Source organism: Gambusia affinis, linkage group LG08 (assembly GCF_019740435.1).
Source record: "Gambusia affinis linkage group LG08, SWU_Gaff_1.0, whole genome shotgun sequence".
NCBI lineage: Eukaryota > Metazoa > Chordata > Actinopteri > Cyprinodontiformes > Poeciliidae > Gambusia > Gambusia affinis.
In genome coordinates this window covers 18,755,206-18,772,761 of record NC_057875.1, presented here as the reverse complement: position 1 = coordinate 18,772,761, position 17,556 = coordinate 18,755,206, and the positions used below count along the sequence as shown (strand labels likewise).

Genomic DNA, 17,556 nt, shown 5'->3' with positions numbered 1-17,556 from the left:
AGCAGAATCCCTGTTTTCCCTGATGAAAAAGGAGAGGAGACTTATGCTTATAGTAAACACAAAATATGAGGTGTTAACCAGCTTTACCACTAATACCAGCTGCTGAATATTCAACACCTAGAAAACTTCATCTTAAAAGCACTTTGCTGCCATATGTCACCCAGTTATGCCTTGTTTACAGAATTTGATACGAAATACCTAAATTTATAAGTTTAACTCTAATTAACAGTCTCTGAGTAATTTAGAATTTGGTTGACAGCAAATAACAACAACAACAAAAAAAAAAGAGGCTAACTAATCCGTTTTTCTTTTTAATCAACCAATTCAAAATGCTGGACATACTTCCTCCTTTAAAATATTTGCTCAAAGTTAAAAAGATTACAAACTGGAAGGAAAATACGAGTCTGCTCGCATTCGGTAGTAAGATTTTTGAGTTTGTATTTAAATATTGGGATTTATTGGATATTTCAAAGTGGGCGATGTCAGTTATCAAAACCAAACATTGAATATCCATTATATTTCATAATGAGCTTTGAATTTATCTGACATGATAGCAATTTGATTGTACCCAAAAGATGGGTTCATAACAAATGATCAAAACATACAATGCTGCAAAAAGGTGTTTGCTCTCTCAGGTTTCCTCTAGTTTGGCTTTATTTGGCACACTAAGTCATCAGGCAAAAGTTGAAATCAGACAAAGACAACCTGATTTCACCACAGCTGCAGTGGGTAGCTTTTGTAAAAATATATATATATTTGTTAAAACTGTCACTATGGCCTGACAGGAGAATATGACAGAAATAATCTGTGAAAAAAAAATAAAAAATCTAACTCCTCTTCTTTCTCCCAATGATGCCATTGCCATTTGCAGAAACGGATCGCACCCGGTCACAACCAACCAGTCAGAGCAAAAGGAGGATCTTAATGCTGTCAATTATGCTCATGTATGCACTGCTTACACCTTTCCCCCTCACAGTGTTTTTTTTACTGCCCTCCTCTCCCAGTAATTGAACCCCAGGATGTCTCACAAAAAAATAAAAAAATAAAAAATCCTGGCCTAGTCAAAGTCTGAGCATTAATCTGATTCAAAATTGGAGAGATGACCCTAATGTGGCTGAATCAAACTAATTCTGTAAAGAAGAGTGGAGTCAAACTCCTCCACACTGATTTAAGGGACTTTTTTCACTTCCCTCCAAGGCTTGAAGACGATTATTGCCACCCAGGGAGTCACAACCAGTTATTAGGTTTTGGAGATAATATTGTTTCCTCACATGCAGGTTGTTTGGAATAGCATTATTCCTTATGAATAAAATAATTACTTGAAAATTGTTTTGCGTGTTTACTACTTTGTCTGGTTAATGAACTGACAAATTTAAGAGACAAATAATCAACAGAATCTGTCTGGGAGAAGGCGATTAATTTTCAAAGCGTAGTAGCTCCACATGTTTCTAACTACACACCCCGATATTATCAATTTGGGACAGTCACATGATGAAAATGATGATGATGATTATTATTAGGGTTTCCTACAATCTGTTTTCCTTTACGCAAAGTGTAGCTGTGTGCTTTTGTTGTTTAAATCCTCCTGCTCCTGTGCACACCTTTCTGTGTTTTGCACATGCACAAAAATAAATCCGAGTGCGTGTTCCAGGGTAAATGCTCACTGAGGCATTCAATCTCAAGTCAGCGTGAATCGAGCTGCTATAACAGTGCGGTAAACCGTTTTACCTTCATGCATCACTGGAGCTTTATCTACAAGATGCTGTTCAAATTCATACTGATAATATCTGAAAAACATGCTAAAAGCGTCACATTGCGTCCAACCTCTTCCTTCCCTTAGAAACATATCACTTCATATTAAACAGGCATTATAAGTTTTATAAAAAGTGGAGTGTCTATAATAGAAACTCTTTTTTTTCCTTTCTCATTTAAGTAAGATTTGTTTGTAAGAAAAAAAGACACTTGTTGAGGTTTTGGGAATGACGTGAAGGGGTCAGCGTGGCAAACGACTGACAGCAAAACCGACCGGTAACTTTTAGGGAAGGAGCACAACACAAGGTCACAGATGGTCATTGTAAAGGCCGGTCTGCAGCTTCACTTCAGCTTCGTGTTCTTTCGTACACTCAACAACGAGCATCCAGCTCTTCCTGAAGGTAGAGTCACAAAAATAAAAGAACTATACTGGAAACTACGTCCTAAAACAGATCCGATAAAATGAGTGTGTGCGTTGGCTACATGAAACACTTCACTCGAAACAAAACCCTCCAGGGCTAGTTCAGCAGGGAGGGTCGGAGGAAAACCCAACAGTCTCAAAGTCGCAGTGTTCAGTGTGAATCTGTGGGTAATTTACCCAGGAAGATAAAAAAAAATTTCTGACTTCCTAATATGAATTCCCCCAGCTTACATCTCTCCTTTGAATTTTCTCTCTCGTCCTTCTTCTTAAATGTCCTGAGCACTCTTCCACAGATTTACTCATCCACTCGCCGTCCCTTCAACCTTCCCTCACGCTGCTCCGTATCTGTAAAACGTCCCGAGTTTCTTCCTAATTGTTCCTCCATGGCAGTAAAATTTAAAAGAATATAAATGTCAGGCGGTGGATCTAAGGCTCCTCTTCCCCGGTGGAAACAGCCAGTCTCATGGCCACAGAAAGGTGGTCAGTGAGGCCGGCCAGCTGAGTGATGAAGCTGAACTCTTCGATGTCCTGCAAAAGAAGGATAAATGTGTTCATGCAGCAAAATTAAGACAAAAAAAGCAAATGCATACACAGATAAAAGAGCATGCACAGTGGAAGCAGTAGAAACTGAAAGGTAAGGTGATTGGCAGATCTAATTTCAACATTTTGTTTTTTTTGAAACAGAAACTCTAAAATTGTTGGTATTGTTGATTTCTGTTCAATATGGCCAACAAAAACCAAAACATCTAATTCTAAGAAAACGTGTATATTTAATAAGACCAAAATGTAGCAGCCTTTAGGAGGTCTGCATTGTTGTGTTTGGTGTCTCTTACCTTCCTCTAGACAACGTTCTGTAGATTCTCAGGTCAGAGGAGTTTACCTTCTATTTAACACGTCACTGTGAACATCCAGGTTCTCTATCAGTGACCTCTAGTGACCTTTTGTGGCTTAGCCTCTTTGTGTAGGGAGTCTGGCTGTCTGACAACTACTGAGTCAACATTTGCTCCTATAGTTGTGTAGGGCAACATTTCTCTACTGAAAATGTTTTTATTGGATAAATGTGAAATTTTCTGGCTAAAAGTACAAATTTTTATTTTTATTGGCTCTAAGGTTGAATCATAAAAAAATACAAGAAAAGGATTTTAAGTATGTCACTATGTTCAACGAATCTGAAATTTAATCTTTACCTTTTTGAGTTAAACATTTAATCTATGTTACTTTTGTATCAGTTAAAAGATGAGTTGCTTAATGCACAGCACACTTTTGCCATTGTCGCTTTCACTGACATCTGAAATGTGGCTGTGAGGAAGACGAACGCTGCAAACAGTTTCTGCATGATGTCATTGTGAAACCAGAGGTGTTGCTTGACAAGTGGGCGCTCAACTGGCCTCCCTTATTAGTGATATTTTTATATAAACATACTTACAGAAATAAATCTGCTCTCAGGAATATGCTTTAGACCTTTCGTCTCTTGCTTAGACAGAAGTGTTGGGGATTTTCTTTCAGTAAAATAAGATAAACAGCTACATAGCGACTTATCATGGGACTAATGTATCAGATCCTTTTTTATTCAGTTTGTTTTATTGAGTTTCCACTTTTCTTCCATTAGACGTTTCTCTGACAGAAGTGTTACAGCATGCAACAATTTGCTCTGTCCTGGACTATGATGATGATTTATATTAACTTGCTTTTTCAAAGCATCACTTCTCTGGATGATGTTTATTGCAGGTCAGAAATTCACTGCAAACTTTAAAAGCCTCACATACCACAGTTTGCTGCATGCCTCTGTTGAATGATTTACTTACAGACTGACTCTGCTACATTTTAATGTACAATACTATTTTAGGCCCTCGCATCTTTAGATCTTCTTTTATTAGAAAAGCTAAGGTGCTAAAGAGCTTTGAAGAAAAAGGCATTTAAATAGGTGCCCAGGACTGCTGCTAAAAGACCTTCGAATTAACGATATGGATCATTTTCAAAAAGCTCTGCCTTCATTCTTCCTTCAACATCTGATTGTAAATATTTTGCATAATTTCCTTATAATGAAGCTTCTTAGCTTTGATTGCAAAACCTGTTGGTTTTCGGGAAGTCTCTAGGAAAAACAGATCTCAATTAAATCCATATTAAATCAGTTTCTACCATGTTTTTTTAATCGTAATGCAGGATTTCGGCTGTGTCTGCATCCTGGTGTGGGTTTGGACTCCATATAGACTTCCCCTTGTTACTGATGCTGTTTGTGGTGTTTGGGGATCGAGGTGGATCTTCCTCTACAGGACGTACTCTATTAGGGTATTTGCTTCTTTTAATTTTTTAGGATGTTACCATAATCAAGAGCATGAGTGGTTTTTAGTGAAGTAGTTTCTATGGTTCTTATCTTGAAAAATGGAGCCCATGTCCCTGATGGGAGCCTAGCTCTACTGTGTCGAGGTGAAAACGGACCTTATCGAAAAAGGTCAATTCCTCAGATCTTTGACTCATTTACATTACAGATTTTGACTATTATCATAAGGTACTGACTGTAGACAAAATAAAAAGACAAAAGATCAGTACTACCATTATTGTGTTAAGACCACAGGGCCGTCCCCAGGCTGTTGCGACAACTTCACATGTCCTCATGTTTCTAATATTTCTTTCACTGGAAGTCCAGGGACGAGGTTAAACATGTAAACAACCTCTGTTGAGTCAATCAGACTCAGCAACTTCGTACCGGTACTTTCCAACAACATTTACTTCCTCTATTGTTACTTACTGCAGCTGCTAATGATAACAGAAACTCCACAGATAAAATTAGATTATTACAGTTAACACAACAAGGCCAGAGATTTGACAGACATGCCCATAAAAATGAAAGCCAATAAGTCTTGATGTGTTAGACTCCTGACACCCATTCTTCCCAGATGCATAACACTCATTGCTCCGGATAAATGGGAAAGGCCTTGGTTATGTCTTAATTGCTTCTTTTTCTCATCAGGTTCTGGGAGGTTTTCTTAAACTTGGTTTAGTGACTTCTTCTGGCTGTGTGCTTGATTTACTACAACGACAGAAGGCCTTCGCAGCCCATAAGATTACATGATAGGCAACGTCTGAGCCAGATCTAAATAATGGGAAACATTTCAGCCCCATGAGGTACTTTCCAGCAACAATCACTCACTCTATTGTCATTTGGAGGGATACTTCAACTGCTGATGAGAACAGCAACGCTACAGCTAAAAAGTTAAAGCAACAAAGCTAATAATTTAACTGAGTTACACTAAAAATAATCATTGATCTTTATGATATGCTTGTAAACACATTTCAGATGTAAAGTACTAAAAATAGCAAACAAAAGTATTGAAAATGGTTATCTGATTAGCTTTTATTGAAGAGATATGAATTTCAGTGCTCTGCCACAAGGTGGCGACACCTGGCTGCAGTTTATGAGGAAAGAGGCTGAAAGCAGGAGGATGAGAGCGAGTCGTCTTCATGTAAATGATGGGTTTAGGTTTTCTAATGTCTGACACAGACTCTGTTGTTTATATCTAAATGGTTCCGGTTTGTGTTGCTTTGTTTTGTTGTTTGGATCCCAGGGTTTAGTCAAAGTCTTCCTGTGGGTTTGATAAGTGTGTCATCCAGAGAGAACCACAAGCAGAACCCTGAGAGCAAGTTTACTGCTCTTTTGAACAAATTATAATAAAAAGTGGTGTAAATATTCTGTAAAAGTTGATTAAACTGAAATAAAAGTAACTGCTGCCTGGTTCTACTCTTCTTTACATATTACATCCAAAGATATAGTTGTTGTGAATCAGGGATGATTGAAGCAGGAAAAAGGCTCAATATTCAGATTTTGTCTCTTTGTTGAAACTTGAGTACAAAATTTGCTTTAATCAATACATTTTTGAAAATAACTCTCATTGTTCCAGTAGGTGAAATTTTTTTTTAACTTTTTCCGTTTGTAGAGTCAAATTAGACTTTGCAACAAGTTTGGGGTTCATATCTTCTTTTCTTCAGATGCAGTTTTAGATTGCCAATGTTTTACTTTTAGGATAATGTGTTTATGTAAATCTCGATCATTTAATATTTAGCGTGACACAAAATCATAGTGGCTTTAAAACACTGCAAAGGAGACTTGTGTAGATAATTTCAGTCCTTGTTAGGACCTTTAGTTTGACATATTCTGTACATATTATCTGAAACAAAAGTCAAATGTAAAAAAATGCTTTCCATTCACTCTCAGAATTCAGCCTTGAGTTTATATCTGCCGCCAATTTTAGAAAGCCTTATTAACCAAATGCATAGGGCAGGATATGAGCACAGTCTCTCAGAATATTAACAAAACAATAAGATTGAAAGGAAGGCTGCCGGAGCACTGAGAGCAACACAGAAGGAGCTGCAGGTATTTTCAGATATAACTAATTACGATCTACAAGTGACAACGATCCTGCATTCACCACATATCTGCACTCAGGGAGTAAAAGTTCAATTCAGATTCTTCAACACACAGGAAAACATTTCATCATCTCTTTCATCACCTACCATTTTCCAGTCCTGCTGAATGCCTTCATCGCTGTAGAGGATGTAGTCGATCCGGCGTCCATTGCCCTTCAGTGGGATTTTCCGGCCCTTCTGACTGCTGGCAGGACACTGGTTCTTACTGGGAGGGAACACCAGGTATTCCTTCCTCCCCTCCTCGTTCTCCATCACTCTGTGAGAACAACCAGACTCACTCAGTTACAGAAGTGGGCTCACTGCAGGACTTAAAAGTATGCCAGACTAAAAGTTTGTGTGAGTGGAAAATAAACATAGCGTGGTTTAACACAAGTGACAACAATGGCTGCCAAACTTACTTTTGTAAACTTTCGGGTGAACTGACGTCATCGTCATAAAGGCCACTGGGATCCAGCAGAGTCCCTGCAGAAGAAACCAATAAAATAAAAAAGGCTTTAAGGGTAGACATGTATAAGTGGCAGTCTTACTAAACCATGTTCAATCTTTTCAATGTGCATAAACATTTAAAATGTAATTGTGTTTTGCAGTTTTCTCCTCACAGAGTTCGTGCGCAGTGTTCCTGTTGGTGATTGGTTGAATCATATACTTGGCAGGTTTCAGTCTGAAGTAATATTTTTCCTTTCTTTTGACTGAAATGAATGTTGTGGACTCAACCTGAATTTGAGGAATAGTATGTTGAGGGAACTAAAGATCGGCACGACGACAAACATAAAAATACAACAAGAAACATGCAAAATACCAGTAAAATAATGGCTTAGTGACTCTGTTGCCAATAGAGAATTTTTCACAGATTTCATTGATCAACCTATATTGTTGTATATATAGCAGCAAATCCGGGTCAGATTTTGAGACGTTGTGGACCGCCAAGCAGACATTCGTTCACTCCAGTTGCGTAACACTAAACCATCTCTGCAACCTCTTCATCGATCGGAGGCTTGCTTTGCAATCTGGCCCTCTCTGTGAAGTCCATCCATCCATCCATCCATCCATTATCTGAACACCCTTCTTCCCTAATGGGGTCAGGAGGGTTGCTGGTGTCTATCTCCAGCTGCGTCCCGGGCGAGAGGCGGGGTTCACCCTGGACAGGTCGCCAGTCTGTCGCAGGGCAACACAAAGACACACAGGACAAACAACAGACTCACACCTAGGGAGAATTTAGAGAAACCAATTAACCTGACAGTCATGTTTTTGGACTGTGGGAGGAAGCCGGAGAACCCGGAGAGAACCCACCATGCACAGGGAGAACATGCAAACTCCATGCAGAAAGACCCCCGGCTGGGAATCGAACCCAGGACCTTCTTGCTGCAAGGCAATAGCTCTACCAACTGCGCCACTGTGCAGCCCTCTCTGTGAAGTTCAGTACTTTATCTCCAGAATAGCTTTCATAAATGCAACAGCTTTTCAAGAGAGGATGCCGTTCAGTGGGTCGCTATCTGTGGGTCGCAATCCTCAGGCTCCAGTATTCTCTCACACAGCGGCGAGACGTGACGGTGAGAGGAGAGATGAGCACTCAGAGACATTTTTCACAATGAGGCTGAATAACGTGATGGAAGCGGCTCCATGTGAAGAGAGAGTCCAGTCAATTTACAAGTGCTCGGAGCTCTTAAGAGAAGTGGATGTTTGATGTGCAGACAGCAGTTTTCACAACTCTGAGAGGAGATTTTTACGATTACTGGGATAAAGAGGAATGAGATTTCATGCGGGAACTCTGTGCTTCACAGAGTGGAAGTTATTTACAACTCATTTGGGAAATGCTGCTACTCAGTCTAGGGAAATGGAGGGTTTTTGTACCATCGTGGTGAAAATATATGTACATCTTCTGTGCTTTCAAGAACAGAAGCAGCCAGATGCTGATGATAAAAAGCACTTGACAGTCATCAGCGAAGTCGCCACTATTAAAAGCGATGAAGAATACGTTTTATTATAGTTTGTGTCGGCTTACCGACTGTATGATTTTTGACAGTTTGCAACCAGGCTTTTGCCAACATCTGTTTACCATCCTCTACTGTCATAAACAGTTCAATGTGAAGGTGAAGACTCAGAAAGAGGAGCACTGGGTTCAACGTCTCTGTATATCACATTATTCAAGAGTCAAATGTCACAGGTTAGCATTAGCTAAGTCCAAACTGGGTGATCAACAGCAGGACAATGATTCCAAACACAAGAGTCCAAATGTCCCATTGGTCCAACTCAAAGTCGAGTATTGTAAACTATCTTGGTTTAGCTTAGGAAAGCTCAGAGAAACAAAAGTCTGGAACCCTCAACAAATGACGATGTTGAGTCGAGAAACTGATAAGGCCATACGGAAAACTGCTGAGCGTCACTGGGTCTGAAGGTGGTTCTGAAACATGGATATATTTAGATTTTTTCCATGACTGCAGAAGAGTTTCTCTCTTCTCGGTGGTCAACGTGACCTCAGTTTCTCTGAGCTAATGAATCCTGATCTCATTCACACTCTGCGTCGCACCGGAACAGAGAAAACATGCGCTCTTTCACATCGTTTCCACCCACACTTCCTCATTTCCACGGTTTCTGTTCTCGTTGGATTGTTTTCCTTCCCAAAGTACATAATGGGTCACAAAAAAAGACGGAACTTTAAACTAGGGAAAAAAAATAAATACCGGATATCATTGTGAAAAATAGCGACATGTTAACTCCAGATGTGGTTTTAATAAAGTACTGACTCTTAGTGACTGTATTCTGAAATACATATGTTGAGGATGTTTTAAAATGAGAGTTATGCAAGGATTCAACAAGACTGATGATGAAAAAGCTCTGCAGGAGAATTTTAGCAAATATTTGGGAGTCAGTTCTAGTGCAAAATTCAAAAATCATTTGATAAAATAGTGTCACAAAAACACCCAATTAATATGTGTTACAATGGTTAATAGAAGCTGTGATCACAAGGACAACCCTGGGATGTTAAAGGACCATGAACTGAAAACTGCTGGAGCACAAAGAAACTGCTCAGTCATCAGTTAAGAAAAACTGAGCAAGGAGTCATCTGAGAAAAGCTTAGATAAGACAAATATCAAACTTTTTGTCCACAATTATGTAATCAAATTAGGAGGATTAAAGGTTAGGATTTCAAGAGACCTAAGCACACCTGAAATCAGGAGCAAGAGAGGAGAAAGATCCCAAAGACAAATCAAAACAGGTGGTAGAATGGTTGAAGCATCCTAACATGAAGTGTATGGACTGGCCTTCCAAAAGCAAAGACGTCTCTCCTGAAAAATGAAACCTCACATCTGAGTGGGACTCAACTACATGAATGAAAAATGAATGGATGAAAAACAGCCCACAATAAAATGTGTAGCAGAAAAGCAACCAATTTTCTACAAAGACTGGTGGTTTGTACATATTATATGTATATATCTGATGTATGTTGTAAACTGATTTTGCACTGGGAAAAGAACAATTCAGATGAGTCATTAATGAACAGTATTGATCAAAAATCAGACTGATAATGACTGCAGATTAATTTTCAGGTGAAAAAAATGTCAAATTAGAAATTAATACGCGATAAAACACACCTTAAAATGGTTGGCATGTTCAACTCATAATCATTTTGCAACTTCAAGTAATATTTTGTCCTCCAAATGTATTAGTTAGTATTTATCTTGTCATTAAATATTATTTTATGAAGATAATTTACCTCATTTGACAAAAAAGCCTCCCTTGACTCATATTTACTCATTTATTTGGCATTTATTTGCTTAATATGAAATAGTCAGTGCTTCATTTGTTGTTTAATTCCCAAAAACAGACATGTTGGTGAAAGTTTTAATACTTGCAGCTTCAGTCAAGTTACATTGATTGTTTTTGAAAGCCGTCTCATGCTTGCTGATGATAACAGGCTCTCACAGCAGCTGTCAGGTTTGTCTCTTCTGTTGCTTCTTGCTGCAACACAAATGTTTTTACATATGCCAGGTCTTCTTTGGATTGCCTTTGTGATACACGGCAATCTTCACCTTCATTGATTCCTCTTTTCTCTGCTCCCGCTGAGCTGCTACCGAGGAAACGCAGAGCCGCTATTTTTCCAGCTTGCTACAAAAACGATAAATAAGCTCTTCTCCAAACGAGCTCTTTCACTCTGTCCTGCCCACTCTGTCCCCGAAATACTGCTGGCCTAAATAATGCTTCACATCCAGACCAAAAGCCTCCCGTCTTTGCGTCACTAATGCCCATGCATCAGCCCTGCTGTGCTGGTGGTATTTTAATTCACATCCTGATTTAGCCAGAGGATGCAGATTGCGGTCCGCTCTGCTCTGAGCCCGTTTGCTGCAGCAACACCTGGGATTGTGGATGTGTCATAAGCTTCGGGTGACACTGAAATCACTGTCGGCGTGAGACGAACTTGAGTGGATGTGTTCTTACCCAGAGCCCACGGTTTGTCCTCCCCCGGCCCCAGGCGACATGGGTCCTTGTACTGAGAAAAAAGTGTGTGCTGCTGCTCCAGTTTGTCTTCTGGAAAAGTACAGACACACAAATATGTTACGTTAAAATAATAGTCACGGCTTGGAATACACTGAAAACTTACCGTAAAAGTATTGATTTAAATATGATGTATTTTGTGGATCTTTATAAATAAGGCTTTAAAAACATTTACACAATCAATCAACACTAGATGGCAGCAAAGGGGAATTTTTTTTACTTTACATTTTACTTAGCACAAAAAAGAAATTTTCATCTTGAGTCTCTATGTTATAGATACATGTTCTAATTTCAACGGGTTTGTGATAAAGTAAGATGAATGTGAGAAATCCAATTGCGTTTAAAACTACTTTTTTTTTTAGTTTTATTATTATTTGCTTCTAAGCATAAATACGACTCAACAAATACACTCCTGGTAGAAATCATCAAACAGGAGTAGGCTGTAATTATTCAAATTTCACACAGTTGGATTATAACCAGGATTTAAAGAAAAATGCATGAATAAGAAATGGGAACAAGAGATCCAAATAAATTACAAATGCAGTGGAGAGTTGACAAACTACTGAAAACTGCAAACAGGTTGGCTATGAGCCACCAACACTGAATGGACAGTAACTGATTCAATTTAGTCTTGTACTACTTGTACATTTAGCAGTAATTTTACTGCACCAAAGTTTTATTTCTACTTGAGTACTATTATTCTGAAGTATTTCTACTCTTATTTGAGTAAAATGTCTGGCTACTCTACCCACTGCTTCATTAAATGGAATATAAACACGTTTCAACCACAAATGCATCAGATGAACCTCTCATAAACCGTTAAAAACAAATGAGATTCGGTAATTAAAGTGTTAATTGTTTATGTTTTAGTCACTCAAACTACTGAAGTTAATCATGCTCGACTGCTCCATGTTGTAGTTCTGCTGACTTTTACTTTGAAGGTTAACGACATGAACATCCGCACACCTGAAAGACACCAGGATCGTGCAGGCGGATGGGATACAGGATGTAGCTCTGCGTACCTGAAGAGCAGTTATCAAAGTTGAGGTCTCCCAGGATGACATCGAAGGCCACCAGGTCCTCCAGCACCTTCTCGCCTTCAGGGGACTGGGATGAGGACTGGCGAAACTCGGCCCCCCACTGGAGGAGGAGGTCCAGCTGCTCGCAGCGGACCGACGAATCGCCTGGATGCAAACGAAAACCACCGGTCCACTCTGAGCTAAAAACAGGCTCATCCAGAGGCTACTATATCTGCTTTAGTTGTTCCCCCACGGGAGTTAGAGAGACTGTTAGCGTGTTTGTTAACACCGAGGTCTGCTGCATCTATCAACTGCTGCCGGTAAATCTGAGGAGGGAGGAGGCGAGCGGCAGAGGGGGAGGCAAAGGGTGAGAGCATCCGAGAGAACAGATGAACAGTGGAAGGTGTGAGAAACAAAGACGTGTCAAGATATTGGAGGGCGAGTAGGTGGCTTTGGCTTTGATTACTCTGGGCCGCAGCTCAGCTCCATGTGAAATGTTTGTTTCATCCAAATTTACAAAAAAAAAAAAAAAAGGAAGAAACTGAGGAATGTGGAGGCGTGTTTGTTGTTAAATTGTTTGCGAATGTGTTTGAACAGGAAGATTTAAGGGAAGAAAAAATTTAAGTGAGAGTTGTGCACTCATGACTGAAAATGCATTAAGTTTTTCTTTATACTTAAGCTTTTGAAAAGCTTTAGGTCAGTGTTGAATTGTCGATATTCAACCATGCTGAATATCACACAGCTTGACGATGTTTATATTCCAATGTGTTGATAGAATCTAACAACCTCTGTGGAAATATCCAGTTGGATGTAGCTTGGTGTGCTGCTTTCAGAAAGAAAGAGTGTAGCAATCTCACCAAAATCTTTTAAAGGTATTAAAGTTCAATAATTTATTGTTGCAAAATTTTAATTAGAAATTATGGTAATTTGGCACGAGCGATAAATCCTAAATTGTGTTTTTAGCTAGCAGGTTATAATCCAGATTATCGAGAAAAATCAGCGCTCCTTTCAGGACCTGACGGGAGCTCTGATTTAATTTGCTTTCATTTCTCTCACAGACATTAAGTATACAGAAACCTTAGAGGAAATAATATAAATTATAAAACGGGACAGCATCTGTATGTACAGGTGATTCCTTGTAATAGAAATTAAAATAGAGGCACTGTGAGAATGGTAACATGGTAAATAAATGAAAAAACAGAAATCTATGGCATCGGTGACAAAAATCTGGAGTGATTTTAGGCACATCCACATGTGTGCCACAGTTTGTACATATCTGAGAAGCTCACAGGTGTGCAGAAGAAAACACACCAGCTGCTGCTCACCTGAAACCCCCCAAACCTCCACTCAGGCGCAGAATTATTAACTTCAGTTCATGCTCAGTTACAGATTCAGTCCGCCTGCATCTTTTGCTCGACTCAGAAAAAAATTCGGACCTGTGGTCTCACTTCTTTCTTCTTTCTCCCTGACTCACATCGCAGCCCCCTTCACCTTAAGAGAGGGGTTTATCTGTGGTGTATCTTTAGAAGCAGCCCTGATTCTGCTATATTTAGTGCCTGCAACAAGCGTAGGAGAAGCCCAGAATAGCAGGAGAGGAAGGGGGTGGAAGGGTTGTCTTTGGTAAAAAATGAGCGTGGCATTGACCGGGAGGCTTTAAATAGGTCTGTGACGCCTTCAGCAGCGTGAGGCAGTCGCCATGGGAACAGCAGAGGGAGGGTTTTGACGCACTCGTTTAGCTAAATATCCGAACGTGAAGGCAGACGTTGGTAACAGACATTCAGAGCGAAGGAGCAGCTTAGACCTACATGCAAACAGACGTACCGCAGAGTAACTGAGCAGCAGCTACTGTACCTTCTATGGCGTGGAGGTGCGTGCAGGTGAGGTATCCCACCACCCTCTGCTCCTGATGGGAGGTGCCCACGTGAACCTGCAGGGACGAGACGCCACACAGTGTCAATGAAACCGTTCTAGCAGGACCAGCATTGTTTTCTACCACAGCAGTGTGGTAGTTTGTCTGTTGAATGAAGCCACGCAGGCTTGTCTCACTTAATTTTCCCCTTTTCTGACACATTAACTTACAAAATGGCCACACAATGAACAGATAATCTGAACTACTTGGTCATAATGTTATGCCTGAATGGTTTATGCTGCTGCTTTCTCACTTATTAAATGTCCCTGATCAAGTGGCACTTTCACCACAAATTTGCTGTTGCAATCAGCAAATTTCTGTCTGGATATTTGACCTTTGCCCTCAGGAGAAATTCCACGTTAATGACATTGGTCGATTTCCTGGCACAGACGAGGCTTTTAGGCAAAGGTCCAAACATTTTCAACGAGGTTGGTACTTTGAGAAGAACATTCTAGTGCTGTAAGAACCTTTTGCACCACAAAAATTGCCAATTAAAATTGCTAAATAATTTTGTTTATTTATTTATTTATTTTTTTTTACCTGCTCTGCAGTAAATTAAATATGCAATATCTTTATGAAACACCACATTTTGACATGGGTCTTGAACACGTGCCTTAATCAAATAAAAGGTATAGTTTCCTATTATTTGGGTCAAATTCTTTCTAAGGTTATTCCCAGCAGCAAAACAGAGAACTTTCTTTGAAAACTCCTGCTGCATTTAGTACCGTTTAATGAGTGATTATGTTCAAGTCTGTTTTTGAACAAAAAAATGAATGTTTGAGACCTCACTTAGTATGAAATTAAACTAACACTAAACATGGCTTACCGTAATATAATAATTTTCCGTCCAAGAAGGAATAGATCTGAGAAAATCTTATCCTAAATAATTACAAACAGAGCCCTTCTGCATCAGCTCCATTTGTCAAAGGAACAAATTTGTCCCAATCTTCACAATGATCCCACTGGCTGCAAAGTAGCACTAAGACGCTGATGAATGTCAACATGGGAAGTTAGCGCGTGGATCCTGAATGGCACACCAGCAGAGCATTATGGGAGTTGTGGTATTAGTAAAAAGACATGTAGCAGCTCTTTAATGGAGCTAAATGTTCAAACTGTTTTGCCCAGGAGAAAGGAAGTTGGTCAGAAGGGTGAGGAATAATCTGGAAACAGTGCAGCCTCTATCCAGAGCAGCAGTCAGATGCTTTTCTCCTGATCCTGCTGCAGCCTCTTTGCATTTTCGGCTTGTAGGGAGACGCGCTCAGTCAGCTGGTTCTCTGCACTGATTGTGCTCTAATTTGTCTAAATGCTGGCTGCTGCAGCTGTGACATTAGCATGTTGCAGTGCAGTTGATTGATGTTGCATAAAAAGCAAAGCTGCAGTGAACTCTGTTAGAAACCTGCTGCCTTCTCTGAATCCTGACGTTCCTGCTCCAGAATACAGATACTGATCTGGTTTATCTCAGTCACATGACAAAATTACAATTTATGGACTCAGGTTTTTTATTTATTTGGTTGAAACACAAAGCTAAGTATCCTGTTTATTATTATTATTATTATTATTATTATTATTATTATTATTATTATTATTATTATTACTTTCTTTAGATTTTTGTAATGAAGCAGATTAAACCTTGTATTCACGTCCATTCTGTTACTTGAGTGCGTATTTCTGCTTATGTATATAAATAGTAGATATGTGATAATGCCGAGGTGTAAAAATGGTTAATAGGTAAAAAAAAATAGAAACCTTTTCCAAGAATGTTCTGAAAAATCTGTAAATATCAGCTAAAGTTATTTGTGTGCAAAAACAAATAGCGCTGATCACCATTTGATCTACTGTTCCCCCAGAAATAATGGCGCTTCTGACATTTTGTGCAGGATTATATATTATCTGAGGAGCTGCTGGGACATGAAACATATATATATTTTTTTATCAGCAGTAAGCAATGCAAGCTGAAACGTTGCTACACTAAAAGTAAAACTGTATTTTCTTCTAAGGGGATTTCAGGAAGATAAACAAAACAGAATGACTATGGAAAAATAAAATCCAAAGCTTTTCAAGAGTCATTTGCAACAATCGGCAGCTTGACTTGAGTCAGTTCGTTTCACCAAAAAAAAAAGAAAAAGGAAAAAAAAGAGGAGATCATTATTTTCAACACATCCACATCGCTCTTCATACATTTTTCACTGCTTCTTCCCGACCTCGATTTCTCCACTCCACAAGCAGCAGACATGGAGAGCAACGTCATAAAAAGACATAACTCTGGATTTAATCAGACACCTTCAACAGCAGCGCTAAGAGTCCTGGAGGAGAAGCGAAGGCAACGACTCGCAGCTCTGAAGTGTCGGTGGGTGGAAGCAGACTCACGGTGATGAGGAGGAATAAGGGCTGCAGAGGGGAAAAAGGGAAGCTGTGATTGTGGGGTTTGAAGTGCAAAGGCGTCTGCGTGAAGTAGGTCTGTTTCAAGAGAGATCAAAACAAATCGCTGCTCGTGTTCGCAGATCAGACGCAGAGCTAAAGACAGGAGCATCTAGCCAGGTGAGCTGAACGTAGAATAACAGCGGAGCACAAAACAAAATCACGGAGGACTTCTTAAAAAGCTAAACAACATTCATTAAGTTCAAAAGCTTGTAAAGATCTGCAACAGTATGAAAATTCACAGGCGCTGTATGTAGCTTTTATTTACTCATTTATTTTAGAATAGCAGCTGATTTACAATAGTGTCAAATAAATAGATAACCCTAAAGCAGCCTGGTGGTTTTTTTGAGATTAGAAAAAATTTGATTGATTTTAACAACAATCCAAAAGCCAAATGATAAAATGAGACAATTAAAACTGAGAAGATATTTATACACTCTGTAAATTGCAATAAAGCAATCCCTTTTTCCAGTGAGGAATTGAAACCTCCACGTGTTGTTTAAAAATCACATCAGTAAAGCGTTATTAGAATATCATTACATCTTCAGGGAGGTTTGCCTCCTCAGACCTGTAGTCTGGTGCTCCTGACTGTTGAAGTGAGAGTGAACACCAAGGTGAGTCCAAAAGTTTACCTGAGGCCTTCAGAAAGAAAATGGTCACCAGACGGAGACAGGCGCCCTCTATTGGTCACAAACAAAATACTGTCTTTCATTCGGACCTTAATATATTTTAAAAAATGGCGCAACACACAAAGATTTGTGCACCGCAAACCAGCAAAGGCAGAGCTTAAAGAATTGAGTCCATTTTATTTTTGATCTGTAGTTTCTCAGCTTTTCCAGACATTTTGTTCTTGCTTTGACAACTAACAGCTTAACAACAATTTAAGGCGTACTATACGAATTGGACTCCAACAATGGACATCTAAGAACAACAAGATTGTCTAACCTTTCATAATTCATAGCTCTTAGCTTTCTTAAATTCTGATCAGAGTTACAGCCAATGTAAATATTGTGTTATAGGAAACATTTTGAAAGTACTGCACAAATAAAAGGAATTGTATTTTAGACTGCAGCCCTACCATGAATATATATTTCCCCCCGTGCTCCAACGAAAGTGAA

At 39.3% G+C, this 17,556-nt stretch overlaps 1 protein-coding gene across 2 annotated transcripts in view; it reads right to left on the bottom strand.

Annotated features, from left to right (window-relative positions):
- Positions 1-308: 308 nt before the first annotated feature.
- Positions 309-17,556, bottom strand: part of smpd3 (sphingomyelin phosphodiesterase 3) — a 63,416-nt gene continuing 46,168 nt past the window's right edge. For both annotated transcript variants that reach the window (XM_044124822.1, XM_044124820.1), the window contains 6 exons: positions 13,963-14,038; positions 12,115-12,276; positions 11,036-11,125; positions 6,997-7,060; positions 6,686-6,854; positions 309-2,701 (listed from right to left, as the gene is read on the bottom strand). In XM_044124822.1, coding sequence (XP_043980757.1) covers positions 2,600-2,701; positions 6,686-6,854; positions 6,997-7,060; positions 11,036-11,125; positions 12,115-12,276; positions 13,963-14,038 — 663 coding nt within the window. In that variant the 3' untranslated portion in view covers positions 309-2,599. The remainder of the gene's footprint in view (positions 2,702-6,685; positions 6,855-6,996; positions 7,061-11,035; positions 11,126-12,114; positions 12,277-13,962; positions 14,039-17,556) is intronic.